We start from the raw sequence: 14,963 nt of genomic DNA on the forward strand, positions 1-14,963 counted from the left end.
CTGGTCTTCGTTCCAGGCAGTGACAGTGATGTGGTACATCATGTGGCCACACCAGGCCAGCAGGGAACAAAGGCCCTGCTCTCCCCCACTAGGGGCGGCGGGTGGCAGGGACCACGTGGGTGGGAGGATGGGTGGATGCACCCTGCTCCTCCCCTCCCGCTGGCCCTGCCTCCTCGGGGCTCCCATATTTCTGAGCGGCAGCTGGCCTTGCTCCTGCCTTCTGACTGTGACTCAGTCCCTCAGGGCCCTTCCCAGGGAGCTCAGTGCCTGCTGCTCCCAGGCGGCCCTGCCTAGCTGGGAAAGGAGTCGCCCCAGGATTGGGCCCCGAGGCTAGGCTGACCTACCTGCGCTGGAGGCTGAGCTGGGCACGGGGGGGTGTGTGGGGGTGACAGGCTTGGGAAGCTGTGTCGGGGTGGAGGTGTCTGGCAGCAGCACAGGAAGCATGCCTTGCACTGTGACGCCCTGCACAGGACGCTTGTCCAATCAAAGGCATTAACGCACAAACACACCTAACAGGGCAGCCCCACCACCCCCGTGAAGGTTAAACGCCCACCCCGCGATGTTCACACTGTAGGAAACACTTTTCCTGTCCCACTGATCCCTTTCCTGTCCCACTGATCCCACAGGGCTGGGTGGAAAAGTCAACTGGCAGACAAGGAAACCAAGGCTCAGGGAAGGCCCTCCCCACCTCCCCGTTTCGTCTGGAGAGCTCCCTGCTAAACCTGCAGCAGCAGCCAAACCGCGCCAAGCAATGCCCGTGGTCACGTGGCTGGGCGGTTGGCAATGCAGGGTGAGAGACCAAGATTAGGGATGGCCCAAGCACCCCAGGGATCCCTCCCTCCTTCATCCCTACCTAACCCCTGCAGCCCGTCTCACCCAGATCCTGCCTGTCTGCACAGGGCTTGTCTCCCCACAAGACTGAGGACCCAGACAGTGGGGCCCAGGCCCGGCCTCAGGGAGAGAGTGGACTGAGCCTGGACATGCCTGCCAAGCCTCCCCGCTGCCCTCTCCCTGGCCCAGGGTTGCCTTGTGGCACCCTTTCTTGTGTTTGCTCTCACATCAACAAACATTTCCGAGTCATCTACTGAGATCCAGTTATGAGGCCACACTCTGAGTGCCAGGCTCAGAGTGCCATCTGGAGCTTTTTCTCAGGTATGGAGCCACGGTACAGTACACCTGGCACAAGGACAGTATCCACCAACATTTATCGAATGTCTGTTATGCGCCAGGCACTGGGACAGGCATGCAACCCTTTGCCAACTCTAGTGGCCGTGGGAGATAATCAGTGAGTGTCTGCCAAGTGCGGCCATGAGCCAGTCCCATTCTGAGTTCTTGTAGAATCCTCCACCCTTGTGCCCATTTTACAGATAAGGGAACTGAGGCACCAGTTGCTAAGTCACTGGCCCAGGGTTTCAGAGTACATGGAAGTCAGGATTTAAATCCTGGGCAGGCTGATTCACAGCCTGGTTGGCTCTGCTGTTTCTTGAAGGTCAGGGTTGAGTGTCACTGTGTACAAGAGGCCAGAGATGATGTCTGGCTTTGCAGGGGACAGGGGCCTCAGAGCCTGGCACAAGCAGGAAGTGTGCCAAGTGGAAGAGGAAGGGGGATGGGATGGCTGGTGGCAGGGATAGTCAGGGATGGTGTCGCTGCATTAACAAAGTAGCCAGAGAAGTCAGGGGGTGGGGAGGGTGCCAAGTGCTGAGTGCCAAGGACGTGGGGGAAGGCCATGGCTCCCAGCAGGGGTTACTCACTTGGAGGCCCCAGGTCCAGAGGCCTCTGTGCAGTGGAGGTGGAGGTTGAGGCCCAAGGCTGGAGTTAGAGGGGACTTGGATGTTCTTCTGTGTGGGGCTGAGACTGTCGGAGGGATTTTAGTGGAGGGGAGACTTGCCCTGGCTGCGGGGACAAGAGTGGGTACAGGCAGGCAGGAAGGGCACTGCTGCAGGGGCCCCCCTGAAACGCTCCCGCTGTTTCCCTGATGTCTGCCCTCCTGGGCCTGACCCCACGCCCAGCACCCACCCACAGCTCCAGAGAACCCCCACCCTGAGGGTATCTCTGAAATCCTTTCTTCTGTGAAAGAGATATTCCTGTGGGAGCCACTGGGTGCAGGTTGAAGGTCAAGAGCTCTGGGTGAGGCTGGCTAGCAGAGGGGAGGGGAGGGGCCAAGAGTTTGAATTTGAGTTTGGAAACCCGTGTATCCTCCCCACCTTTCCCATCCCCCCATAGCACGTCAGGAAACAGGCCCGGGGAGAAGAGGAGCCTTCAGGTCCCACAGGGAGGCAGCAGCACGTGGGGACAGGAACCAGCTCTCTGCTCCCAGGCTCTGAACCGCCTGCGCAGCTGGGTCCCCTGCGACCCACAAAGCCACCGGAACAGGATGTGAAATGCTCGGAGGAGCAGGCGAGGGAGTGAGGTGCTGGCGGGATGCTGGGCCCAGGGCCTGGTGTGCCTGCGGGGGCCCTCAGGAGCCCCTGCCCACCCCGTCCTCCCTGCCTCTATTCTGTGCGCCCAGCCTGGGGCCCTCCGCCCGCAGCCAGGCTCCCAGGAGGTGGGGAAGTGGCCGGGCCTGTTGGCCTCTGACTCTACCCTGGGATGGCTGGACTTTGGGACCGGGGCTCTGAATGTGTGGGAAGGAGCATCTGTGGGCTCTGCAGAACAGGCACAGACACACGTCCTGGGTTCTCCCTGAGAGATCTTGGGCCAGTCCTGCTCTCTGTGGGCCTCAGTTTCCCCATTTGTCAATGGCTGTGTTGTGCTTGTTTGATGGCTTCCAATGTCTGGTTTGCAGCAAAATGAGAAAAACAGGGACGAGGTAGTAAGTTATCCATAAAGGAAACATACTCATTTCGGGACTGCCCTTTCCGATGGCAGCCCCTCCTAGTTTTGGTGATGTCTTTTCTGAAATGATGGGAACGGTGGTGGTGACGGTATTATATTCTTGACCACTCTGCACGGTGAGATAAAGTCAGCAGCCCTCAGTCAGACCCGCTGGTTTAAAACGAAGTCCTGTGCCTGGGTGCCAGGGATAGAGGCACCCTGAGGTCCAGTGGGCAGGGAAGGCTTCCAGGATGAGGGCGGGGTCTCCTGCCCTCCTCCCACAGCCGCAGCCGGCTCTATCGGGCGAGCCCTGTTTTGATCTCGGTTACTTGCACTTGCTCACCTTTTGGCTCTGTGAGGTGATTTCTAGGCCCCCAAGGCAGGGGAAGGGAGATGGGGCCTTGGGGTGGCAGGGGAGCGAGCTGGGCCCACCCAAGAGGCGCAGGTCCAGCTAGAGCTTCTGGGCCAGCTCGGGACAGAGCCCTGCGCTCGTTCTTGGCCGGCCCATGGCCTGGTGCATGTGGGAATTCCTGGCCCTGCCTGTCACAGGAGTAGGTATGACAGCCACGCAGGTGACACCAGGCCTAGGCACTCAGGTGCTCGACTCCATTAGGGCAGGCAGGTGACAGGCACACTGGCAGAGGGCCTCTCGCAGAGCCCACTCCCCGCCGGGCTCCTGCCCCACGATGGCCCGGGAAGCAGGCCAGGCCGGTGTCAGTCCTGTGGTGCCCAGGGGGAGGAAGGTCTCGGTGTTCTTTGCCTGTGTCTCCGTGGTGACTGCCAGGCGGTGGGCCGTTGCCCGCCGCTCCTCTCTCCGAAGCCCGCCACCCTGGCCGGCACCTCTGCCAGCACCCACCGCCGAGGTAAGTTTCCAGGGCAGTCGGTGCCTCTGCCGGGGAGAGGCTGGGTGGGTCACTACCAGGGCCCCAGGCTCGGGAGCTGGTTTCCTTGAACTCCCTCCCCTCCTTCCTGTCAGGACTGGTTGAGGGAGTTTGGCTGGGGGCCACATGGGAACCTCCGTCGTCCCGGGAGTGAGAGGAGAGGCCGGGATCTCCCGGGGGATGGCGCCCCTGGGTGCCCACTCGGGCTGGCCTCTCCGCCTGCCCCCAGCCCCAGTGGGTTGGTGCGTGGTGGCTCTGCGTGTCACAGCGGCCGCATTCGTAGGGTGCTTCTTGGATTCCCAAGGGCTTTTGTGTGTTGCTTTATGGTCTGCTCTCCCAGCACCCTGACAGCCTGGTGGTATTATTGTCACTGTTGTCCTCATTGTACTGATGGAGAAACTGAGGCCGGGAAGACACAAACCAAAGCTGGGCTCTAGATCTCAAGAGGGGGTTTCCCAGACCTATAGGAAGGCACAGCCCCTCAGGGCTGGGTCACCCGGGGTCTCCCTGTGCTGTGCTGCTTTCCAGCGGGCACGTGGCTGAGCGTTTCAGAGGAGCTGGGGGCTGGCGGCTGACCACCCTCCAGGGAAGGGGGTGAATGGGGAGAGCGTGCTAGCACAGCTGTGGGACAGATGTGCCTGCCTCCTGATCAGGGCCCCCGGGCTTGGGGACCTGCCAGGCCATTGGTCCCTTCCTCGGCCACACGTGCCCAGCACTCCCTCACCCTCTGAGCCTCGGCGTGGGCTCTGGGGCTGGGGGCCTCGCCCTGTCTGTGCCAGCTCCTTTCCCACACGCCCTCACTGGTAGCCTCTCCATTCCGGGTCAGTTTCAAGGCTCAGTCTCCATTTGTCTGTTTGCGTGTCCCCCTCTCTTCCCCTCTCCTCTGCGTCCCTCTACCTCAGGTTGTCATGCATGGAATTGGTGGCCCTCTGGGGTGGCAGTCACTCCTTGGAGTGGGGGACGGTTGTCAGAGTGGCCCCAGTTCCCCTCTGTGGATGGCATTTATCACAGCGACATTTGCTCCTCTGTGCGCCTCCCCCTTGGCATCCCGAGGGCTTGAGTTGGGTGTGAGTGCCCGTGTCCAGGGGAGGACAGCGAGGCCCACGGTGAGAACTGGGCTGATGGGAGACCTGTGCGTCCCTGGCCAGGGCGTTTCCACTGCTGCAGGCATCGGCATCTCTAGTTCTGGTTACCCTGGGACAGTAACGCCCTGTGAGGTCAGAGGTTTGGGGAGATGATGATGTCACCTCCAGCAGGGTCTGGAGATTGTGATGCTTCATTTCTTGCCTCCCGGCCAGCTCTGAGTTCAGCCTCCAGCCCGTGAGGACCACCCCCACACCTCATCTTGCCAGGAGGAGGAGAAAGAAGCTACTGGAAGGTCCCAGGAACCCAGCGGCAGAGGAGGTGGGGCTCAGCTGGGCCCGCCCATTGTGCTGGGAACTCCCATACTTGGTCCAGGTGCGTCACCTCCTGCCAAGGTGTGTGCTCACCTGCCCACAGAGGGACACTCCAGGATCTAGGCAGGCTAGGAATGGTGATGTCAGTGTCGGGAAATGACCCAGGAGCATGGCCAGGCCACACCCTCTTCATGTCCTCCCAGGCTCTAAACACGGATCACAGCAGACATATGGGGTAACCTCCACCTGCCCAGCACAAGGCGAGAGGTTTTCTATCAGGGCTGACCTGAGTCTGAATGCTTGGCTGTTGTTCCTTCCGGCCCTGGCCGAGCCCAGGCTGGATGAGGTGAGGGCCCAGGTCTATGGTCACCCAGATGTCGCTTTGTGGCCAGTTCTTGCTCTGAGCTGCTGTGTGCCTGGCCATCCCCAGAACTGCATGCCGAGTACAAAGCCCGTTCCCTGGGACACTGTGCAAAGGCAGGCCTGGGTCCTTATTCGGACGTCCACTGGGGCGACATTTATGAACCTCCTGTCATGTACTTGGGAAGGGGTGGGTGGAAGGGGAAAGCGCTGGCCAGGCCAAAGGGACACCACAAACAAAGGCCCAGGGAAGGGAAGGCTTGAGGCGCTGGAGGCCGGCAGCAGTGCTGGTACAAGGGCCCTGGCTTGTCAGCGGGTTGCAGGAAGTTGCTGTGTATCTGGGGACCAGTGATGGTGTGGGGGCAGGGAGAAAAGCGACCACAGAGATTTGACCTGAGCATCCCTTTCCTTACACCGCAGATGGCTGCTCGGGGGGCTCAGGAGTGATGTAAGGGGCCCAGGGGATCTGTGGCAAACCGGAGCACGTGCCCCAGCTAAAGGGGACAGCTGCCGGTCAGCTCCCACCCAGCCCTGGTGGCACGCGGGAACGCAGACCCAGTGTGGTCAGGTCATCCAGAGTTACAGGAGAAGCCGGAAATGTGGATTTTTATATGAAATCACCTAACCTTTTCCTGTTGGCTCAAAAATTTGAAAACACTTTGCAAGCCAAACAAAACACACGTGTGGGCTGGATTTGGCTTCCAGCTGTCAGTTCACAGCCGGCCTTTTAGAGTTCCTCTGTGAGCAACATCCCGGCTTCCCAGAGGTCTGGACACTTGTTCCTGGGCGCTCTTGTAGCCGCCGAGGAAGGGCAGACGCACTTCCCAGGGGAAGGTTAGGACCCCGGGAGGGCCGGGGCAGGGGGCAGGGGGCAGGGTGGGGGTGCCGGGGACAGGAGGAGGGAGCAAGGGAGAGACACGAGTCATAATAACCCCCCACTTCCTGGGGTTGCTTTGTGCTCCGGGATTCCTGTACGTCCCAGCAGACCTTCCAAGCGCTAAGCGCAGGGTTATCATTAGCCTTGAGCTTCAGACTCACCCGAGGTCACGGGAGCTGCCCCAGCCTCCTCTCACACCCCTGTCTGGGCATCGGAACTGGGTTTCCCAGCAGCCCACTGCCTCAGCCCCCAGAGTGGAGCCCCCAGCCCCTTTTGTTGTAAGGGTGCCAGGTAAGCACAGAACAGGGAAATGGTAAACCTGACCAGGTGTCACTGCCTTCCCTCAAGGGCTGCTGGCATCCTCAGGGGCATCAGAGAATGAGTCTTACTTAAACTGTGTTGTGTCCCTTTTCTTCTTATAACTTTTATTATGGATAATTCTAAATAGACACAAAAATAGAGAAAATGGCGTAAAGACCCCCAGCTTTAAGGATCATCAGCGGAGGCCACTCTCATTTCACCTCTTACTGCCCCACTTCCCAGCCTCCACGGGGGATGATGTTTACACAAATCCAGGCACATTGTTCTGTCCACAAATAGGCAATATGTAATTCTAATAGTAATGACAACACCATTATCACACCTAAAAAATTATGTCTAACATTATCAAATATCCAGTAGTATTCAAATAATCTCAAGTGACTCATAGTTATTTTTTTAAACAGTTGCCTTGTTCAAATCATCATGTAAAATCCACACATTGCATTTGGTTGATGTCTCTTACCCTTCTTTTAAGCTACAGCTTCCCCTTTAGTTTTCCCCCTGAGATGTACCTGTTGGAGAAACCAGGTGGTTTGTCCTGTGGAGGAGAGGCTCCCACAGCCTGGAATTTGTGGGTCACGTCCTCGTGGTGTGTTGAACATATTCCCCTGTGCCCTGGTATTCCCCCAGGTGGTGATTACCTGCAGAGGCCTGGTTGGATTTAGGTTTGGGTTTTGGTGAGAACACTTTGTGAGTGGCTCTGTGTTCTTCCATTAAGTGACTTGTGTTGTCCTCATTTCCTGGGGTGGCCTTACCCTGACTAAGGGTTCTCCCCATAGCTTGGGGGCAGGATTTCTAGAGAGGGCACATGAGGTGTCCGGTGGATCTCAACCCCTGATGCTGAGAGTGTGAGCAGAGCCTCAGACCCACCTGATCTGGGGGTGCCAAGCACTGCGACCTGTGCAGGGTGCTTTACCTGTGCTGTCTCATTAGCAAGGAGAAAACTGTGCCTTAGACACCTGTATGGCCTAGGGGGAAGGGAGGGGGCCCTAGAGTAAGAAAGGGGTAGGGCTCGGCTTCCCTGGGAACTAGGGGGTGTGTCTGTGTGTGTGTGTGTGTGCGCGAGGGGTGTGCAGGCTTGCCAGGAGCCTCGAGGGAAGCCCCAAAGCAGGGTGAACAGGCAGGAAGGGGAACTCTGTAAAAGCAGACAGACACCAACCAGAGGGACTGGTTAAGTAAATGACGGGGACCCCCTGCCATGTAGCTGCTATCCAGGTAGTGGGGTGGGAGGCAGCCTGGCCTGCTGTATCTGGGGGTGCAGTGTGATAAACGCACTCTTCACCTCTCCAGCATCCTGGGGCCCCACCCACCACCACCCCAGCACTGAGGACCATCAAGGTCAGAGAGGTGGTGACTCCTCTGTGTTCTCATGACCCACTTGCCCTCCATGGGCCTCCTCCTGCTGTAAAGCTTGCTCCCGGCCCATCTCTCTGAGGACGAGATAGCAGAGAAAGGAGATAAAGTCCAGTGGGAGACAGGGTGGTGCTGGATTCTGAATTCCTGGAGGCTCTGAGAGCTTGGCCCCTGGATGGGGGGAGAAGCTTAGAGCCAGAGGGCAGTGTCCAGGTCACCCCTTCGTGGCCCTGTGGGGACCTCCTTCCTCTAAAGGTGCCCCACCCACCCCACCCTCCCTGGTGGCAGACCTTGGAGGCTTCCCAAACAGCCTGAAGGGATCACCACCCCAAACCGTATCTACCCATATTGCTTTAAAAAAAAAAACAAAAAAAAAAACAAGAACAGCATTGGTTACATATAACCTAATTCTAAAAATATTGATTTTAGAAAAATTAGAAAATTCAGAGAAGCTAAATGAAAAAATGTGTACCACACCCAGCAGTAAGGTCTATGGCTTTTGTGAAGGCGGGTCTTTGGTCGTGTGCCTGTGGGGGGGTCTGGTTCTACAGGCATGCCCTGCACCCAGGCTTCCTCGCTTCTCGGTTAGGCAGAAGCACCCGCACGGTGTCTGAGGCTTGGCCGCCGCAGGAGCGCAAGATACACTTGTGGAGTGTGTGGTCGGCCCCTGCCCTCTGTTTACAGGTGGGGAAACTGAGGCCCCATGGTATGAGACCAGACCCGGGGACGTTGGTGGCATTGCCAGGGCTGCTGCCGGCGATCTCCAGCCTCCGAGGCCAGGGCAGGCCTCCGCGGTGGGTCAGACGCGTGGAAGGGCCCGTCCTTCCTTCATCCTTTCTCCCGACCCTGCAGTGAACCTCCAGGCTCCGCCCTCCGTGCGCAGCGGCTTCTGGAGAGAGTTCCTTCCCCCCGCTCCCGCCTGGGCGCAGCAGCCTCGCTGCCAGCCTGACTGCTGCCCTGAGACCCCTGCCCTGCCCAGCTTGTCACTCTAGACCCCTCCCTGCTCGAATGTCTGTGGGCCCCACGCCGGCGACCCGCCGTCTGGTTCTCTCCCGTCCCCAACAGCCTGGGCCTCCCCGCAAACGTGGGGCCTCCGCCGCCCCGCACGCAGCCCCGCAGGCTCGCCCAGGGCTTTGCGTCAGTTACCCAGGTCCTCCCCTCAGCTCTTTGAGGAAGTCATTTTCATTACCCGCTTTTCCCGATGAAGAAACTGAGGCTCAGAGAGGTTAAGCAACTTGTGGAAGGGCCCAGAGCTGGGGAGAGGCTTAAGTGGAGTTCGGGGGAGTTTACTCCGCACATCAGCACACCCACACCGCACACCTACACAGTGCGCACACGCCACCAGCGCGACGCCCGCCACTCGGGACCGCAGCGCACCCGGCGGGACGACCCTCTGCCACCCGGGCCCCGCCACCCGCGCTCTCGGCCCCGCCCCCGGCCTGACAGCGGCAGGCGCGCGCGCGCGCGCGCACACGCCCCTCGGCCGCTCTGGCCCTGCCCTCGCCCCGGCCCCGCCCCCGAGCCGCCCCGCCCCTCGGCACTCCCGGCCCCGCCCCCGGCCTGACCTCAGCCGGGCCCGGCCGCGGGCGCAGAACGCGGGCAGCACCGAGCCGCGCGGGCCGCGCCGCCGCCCCCGCCGCGCTGGCCGGGCCCCGCGGCTGCGCCGCCCCGGGTTCCGCGGCCCGGCCGGCCGTGCGAGCCGTCCATGGTGCAGCACATGTGGGCCGAGGCGGGCGGGCCTGCGGGCGGCGCTGAGCCGCTGTTCCCTGGCTCCCGGCGGAGCCGCAGTGTGTGGGACGCCGTGCGCCTGGAGGTGGGCGCGCCCGACAGCTGCCCCGTCGTGCTGCACAGCTTCACGCAGCTCGACCCCGACCTGCCGCGCCTGGAGGTGGGTGAGCGCGGTCGCGCCGGCTGGCGTCTGGGGACCCGACGCTCCGCAGAGCTGGGCGGGCCTGGGGTCTGGGGGGGCCCGCTCCACATGGGGGTCCTTCGCAGAAACCCCCTCCTTGCTCCAGCGCCAAGCCAGCACGGCGGGCACGGGGGCTGCCAGCACGCCTCGAATGATAATCTAGGGACCACAGCTCGGTTCTTTGCTCCTCTCAATTCCGTCCCAGGGCCTGCAGGGCACGGTTAGGCTTTACGGTGCGGGTGTGCGCAAGTGGTGGAGGGTGGCAGAATCCTAGAATCCTTAGAGGTGATTGGGACCCCAGGGGCCTTCCAGTGCACCTCCCTTGGGGCAGAATGGGTCTGATGACCAGGGAGAGATCAGGGCTGCCCAGAGGAGGGTGGGGACGGTGGTGGGGAGCAGCGGGCCTCCAGCATGTGGGGCTATGTGTCCGGGTGGTGAGGGGACCAGGGCTTCTCAAGCCTGGGGCATGACTTGTTTCTGCTTGATTAGAAAGAGCAGTGGCACCCTGAATCTGTTGGGGCTTGAAAGGACTCAGAGAAGGGGGCTGTGTGCCTGTCATAGATGCAGCAGGGTGACTAGATGAGGGCTGGGACTCTTGTTTCTCGTATGCCCTGGGCAGGGGGCCATGGGTCACGGGCGGTAGTGCCCCCTGCCTCCTGCCTGGCTGTGCACCTGACTCCATGCAGCGGAGGTAGTGGGACTCAGAGATGGCCCCTCACCCTGCTCTGCCTGGGTGAGGCCATCCCTGGTTCTCGGGATTCAGGGCACGTCAGGGCTCTGGCTGGGTCAAAGCCTTAGCAGTGAAGCCTTGCTCACACTTGCTCACCCCAGCCCGTGTGCTGTTTAGAGTCCCCTTCAGCACTTTAGGCCACATTTGGTTGTAATTGCTGGCGTTGTAATTGTCATCCTGGGTCTTGAGCCTCTTCAGGGCCCAGTTCCTAGACAGGGCCTGGATAAAGCGCCTCTCTCTGCCCAGCCTGGGGGAGAGCTCTTGCAGGGGGAACCCCAGGCCTGGGAGACCCTTTCCTCCTGAGTGAGGCAGGTGGCTGGACCAGGAGTGTTCCCCCAGCCCTCATCCACCCAGAGCTCTCGTCCTCACTGGCAGCTGGAGACGGACCCCTGAAGTGGGAAGCCTGCCACCAGCCCCGTGCTCATCTGGCTTTCATCATGCCTGGCAGCGGCTCGCGCTTTGTGTGCTGGGAGGGTCCTGGCAGAGAGCGCACAGGGGCTGGGTAGGTTCCTCCCGGGGTGGGGCCGCTTTCTCTCCACTCACTGTCTGTCTGCATCCCTGAGGAACCTGGGGAGAGGCAGAGCTGAGCTCCACCTCTGCCAGGGGGCTGGGAAAAGGCTTCTCCTCGCCCAGCCTCAGCACTGAGATCCAGCCTGTGGCCTCTATTTAGAATCAAAGGGGAAGCTTCTGGCCAGGGCAGGAAAACCAGGGTCCTGGCAGGAGAGGAGGCCACTGCCGGAAACCGAACACAATGACCATTTACCAAGAGCCCAGGGGAGGGGTTGGGGAAGTCCCTGTCCCTCCTGCCAGCACCTCCCCCCTCCCCATCCTGGGCTGATTTCCTGGTGGCTGAAGCGTGCCAGAGCTGAAGCAGCCCACTTGTGGTCCCTGTCCTCTCTGGAAATCACCAGGCAGTTTCTGCCTTCCTTCCCCCATCCGTGTTTCCCCACCAAGCCTCCACCCAGTCCTTCCCTTTCTGGGCTGCCAGATGTCGTCGCACATCTGGGCATCCGCTTGTCATCTCAATTCTGAGCCAAGCCACCACTGACCCAGCTTGGCCTGTGCAACTCTGTGCTTTCTAGAGGTCAGGTTCCACGCCTCTGTCTGCAGGCAGGCCACTGCGTCAGCCGGGCAAGAGCTGTGGGCACCATCACCTCATTCCACCTGGCTTAGACCAACCCTACAGAGTAGGTGCCAACCATGCCTTCTAGGAAACTGAGAGTCTCTGACCTGAACACCCACACAGTCAAGAAGGGTCACAGCCAGGATGTGAACGTGGGCTGTGTTCTCTGTGGGCTGCCTGCTGTGTGCAGGAGCCATCAGGGATCAGAGAGGGATAGCGCAGAGTTCGCTGGAGAGGCCCAGCCAGGCAGCCCGGAAACCCCCAGGTCAGGTAAGGGGTTAGGATGCTTCTGGGCCAGAGGAGAAGGAAAGTGTTTTGGGCCAGAGGACATGGGGGAGAACTTCTAGGAGGAAGCAAGGCCGCAGCTGCACCTCACAGGCTTAAAATACTAGCTAATAAGAGCAAGCATGTTTTGGGAGGCCCTGTGCTAAATAATGTGCATGCATTATGTCCTTGTGAGGTCGAATAGTCCTAGCCATTTGACAGACAAAACTACTGAGGTGCTAGAGATAATTAGACTGCACAAGCTGTTCAGCGGAGGCGCAGGCCTGAGGGCAGTGTGTGGGTAAGGAGGGCTGCTCTGTATTCACGGGGGACAGTCTCCCTCCAGCCTCCTGCCTGCTCGCTCTTGTCTCTTGCTCACACTGCGTGCAGGTCTTAGGTTTAACTCCCAGGCTCATCAGCACCTTTGACACTGAAGGCCCAAAGGCTTGGCCTGAGGGGCCTGTCCCTGCGTGGGTGCAGCCTGTGCTCAGCCTGCGTGCCAGCGCGTATTCCAGTGTGTGCACTATAATCTTCCAGGAGGGCTTCGTGGCCCACGCCAAAGGAGCGGCCCCCAAGACCCTCGGGTTCCTCTCTTGCTTTGCTCCTCAAGTGCCCCAGGAGAAGAGAAGGGAGGGGCCAGGCTGGCTGGTACTCGGTCCTTATTCCTTCTCTAGGTAGGGGACACCTGGGCATGCTGGCCCGTTTCCCAGGAGGCTCAGGGATGGCCCTGGAGCAGGAGTGGGCAACAGCCCTGGGAGATGTTAAACTGCCCGTCGGCAGGGCTAGCGTCCCATTCTCAACCCGTAGGTTGGATGTTTCCAGGCCCTGTCTGCATTGTCAGTGAAAAGGGATTGGGTAGATTTATCAGTGGCCCTCGGCAGGCAGCTCTGAAGGAGGCTGTGGGGGCTGTTTCAGGAGGCTGTGCCCAGGCGTTTGAGGACTAGCTCCCAGGGGCTGCTGGCTGGCTGCCCAGACAGCTCCCACGGCATGGCACGGCCGTGCTGTGGCCACCCTGTCCCGTGTTAGGCCTGCAGGCTTGCAAAGGGACTGAAGCTGTAGAAGTTGACACCTGCAGCCTTAGGCAGGAGAAGCTGAACTTAGAGCAGACCCGAATGCCCACCTCTGCACAGCTTGGCTGCCCGTGGGCCAGGGAGGGGGCAGCATGACAGTCCAAGGTTGCAGCACCCAGGGCAGGAGGACCCGTGTTGGGAGGGTTCTTGGCTGAGCGTGTAGCGTTGGCGTTTTTCTCTCCTCATGGGGACTCTTTGATGCCTTTGCAGCTGGCACTGCAGTCACGCCTAGAGGTGTGCTGTCCATCTGAACCAAAGGGCAAGGAGCTCAGCCCCTTTGCAGCGCTAGCTAGACCTGCTTCTGCTCCCTGAGCCTTGGTTTCCTCATCTGTAAAATGGATGCAATGCCATTTCCTCCTTTAGGGTTCTGGGGAGGACCAAGTGAGACAGGAGGCCTGAGAAGCAGTCTGCACAGTGCCTGGCACAGCATCAGGGCCAGACAGGGAGCAGCTGCTACAAGTAGTATTTTCTGACTAGGTGCTGGGGGAGTGGCCTGAGCCTTCCAGGTGCCCGTGCCCTGGGCTCCTGAGGCGTGTTGCCCCATCAGCACCGGGCTTCCCTGGCCTGGGCCTTACCGGCAACCTCGGGGAGCGTGTTGTCTCTCAGGCCTCTCCCCAGGACATGTCCACAGACCTTCCCTCCTTCCAACTTGCTGTGCAACCTGAGAAACTCCTTCCTCTGTCTCTCGCCCCTCCTCCGCAAGGGGGCTAGACTCTGCTCTGCGGCCATGACCATGGCAGAGGCAGCAGTCAAGCCTGGGTGTGTCCCGGCAGGCCAGGGTTCAAATCCCTGTCCTGGCTGCCACTTCCTGGCTCCCTACCGGGCGAGTTCCTGCCCGCCTGTTTACCTGCCTGTGTGGCGGGTGTTACTAAATGCAGGGCCCGGCGCCCAGGAAGTGCCCACACATGCTGTACACTGTGGTCATCCGTGTTGGTGTTGGATCTGGACCTTCAGCCTGCCCCACCCTGCACCCCCTTGGAACCAGGCCACCTTCTTCCTCAGCCGCCACCAGCTCCCCGGCCTGGCCCTGGGGTGGCCTGCTTGCCTGACAGTCAGGAGCTGAGCGTGAATAGACGGCTGACCTGGAGGGCCCCGTCTCCCCACCTGTGCTGGGGGCATGTTTTTTGAACCCGCGAGTAGCAGGGCTGGCACGGAGGGTTTCGGAAGAGATAGAATGACTGGTCCCCAGACTCCATGTCTGGGGATCATGGAGCTCTCGGGTTGCCCTGGCAACCAGGCAGGTTGTGTAGACCTGGGGAGGCTGCCTCTGTGGGCTGCAGTGCCTGGGGACCAGGAGTGTGGCCCACCCACACCCAGGGCTGACCTCATGTCCATGCCCTGGGGATCAGGGTGCAGGACACCCACTGGGGGCAGGCGGGGAGCAGGAGGGTCATGGGTACTCAGTGCTTCATTCCCCCTTCCTCGTTGGGGTTCATGGTCAAAGAGATACGCCAGGACATGGACTTGAGGAGTCGTGGGTTCTCACATGGCCTGGACACACTGTCCTTGACCTCCTCCCCGGACTCTGTCACCACCTGTGTACATGAGGATGGTGTGCAGCAGCCGTGGGACTCACTGTCCTTGGGAGCCCGGGGCTGTGCAGAGAGCAAGCGGCCCTCTCCGCTGTGCTTCACGTCTTGGCTTCTATATTCAAACAAAAGGCTAAAGAGTCAGAAAGCTGCTCCTGCCTGCAGGATTTTAGGGTGACCCATCCTCTTTAATGTGGCCTTCCTGCAGGTCCCCAGGTCTCAGGCAGGTCTCAGAGAGGCTTCCCTCGAGGCTTTTCCCACGAGTGTTCGTCACCGATTCCTGGGGGCCAGTGTGTGTCAGGTGTTCCCCGACCCCACCACCACCGGCGGTCCCA

The 14,963-nt window shown here is 60.4% G+C and overlaps 1 protein-coding gene across 5 annotated transcripts in view; it reads left to right on the forward strand.

Moving 5' to 3' along the window:
- Positions 1 to 14,963, forward strand: part of RALGDS (ral guanine nucleotide dissociation stimulator) — a 43,178-nt gene that overhangs the window by 13,400 nt on the left and 14,815 nt on the right. Inside the window, exon 1 of one of the 5 annotated variants that reach the window (XM_045563664.1) lies at positions 5,133 to 5,153. The exons of 2 other annotated variants lie outside the window; for them this stretch is intronic. Coding sequence is in view for 2 of the 3 variants with exons in the window: in XM_045563660.1 (XP_045419616.1) it covers positions 9,709 to 9,891 (183 nt within the window). In the remaining variant the exon portion in view is untranslated. Of the gene's footprint in view, positions 1 to 5,132; positions 5,154 to 9,673; positions 9,892 to 14,963 lie in introns of those variants that run through there. 2 more of the 5 variants (XM_045563660.1, XM_045563661.1) reach the window with 2 other exon arrangements.

Source organism: Lemur catta, chromosome 10, assembly GCF_020740605.2.
Source record: "Lemur catta isolate mLemCat1 chromosome 10, mLemCat1.pri, whole genome shotgun sequence".
NCBI lineage: Eukaryota > Metazoa > Chordata > Mammalia > Primates > Lemuridae > Lemur > Lemur catta.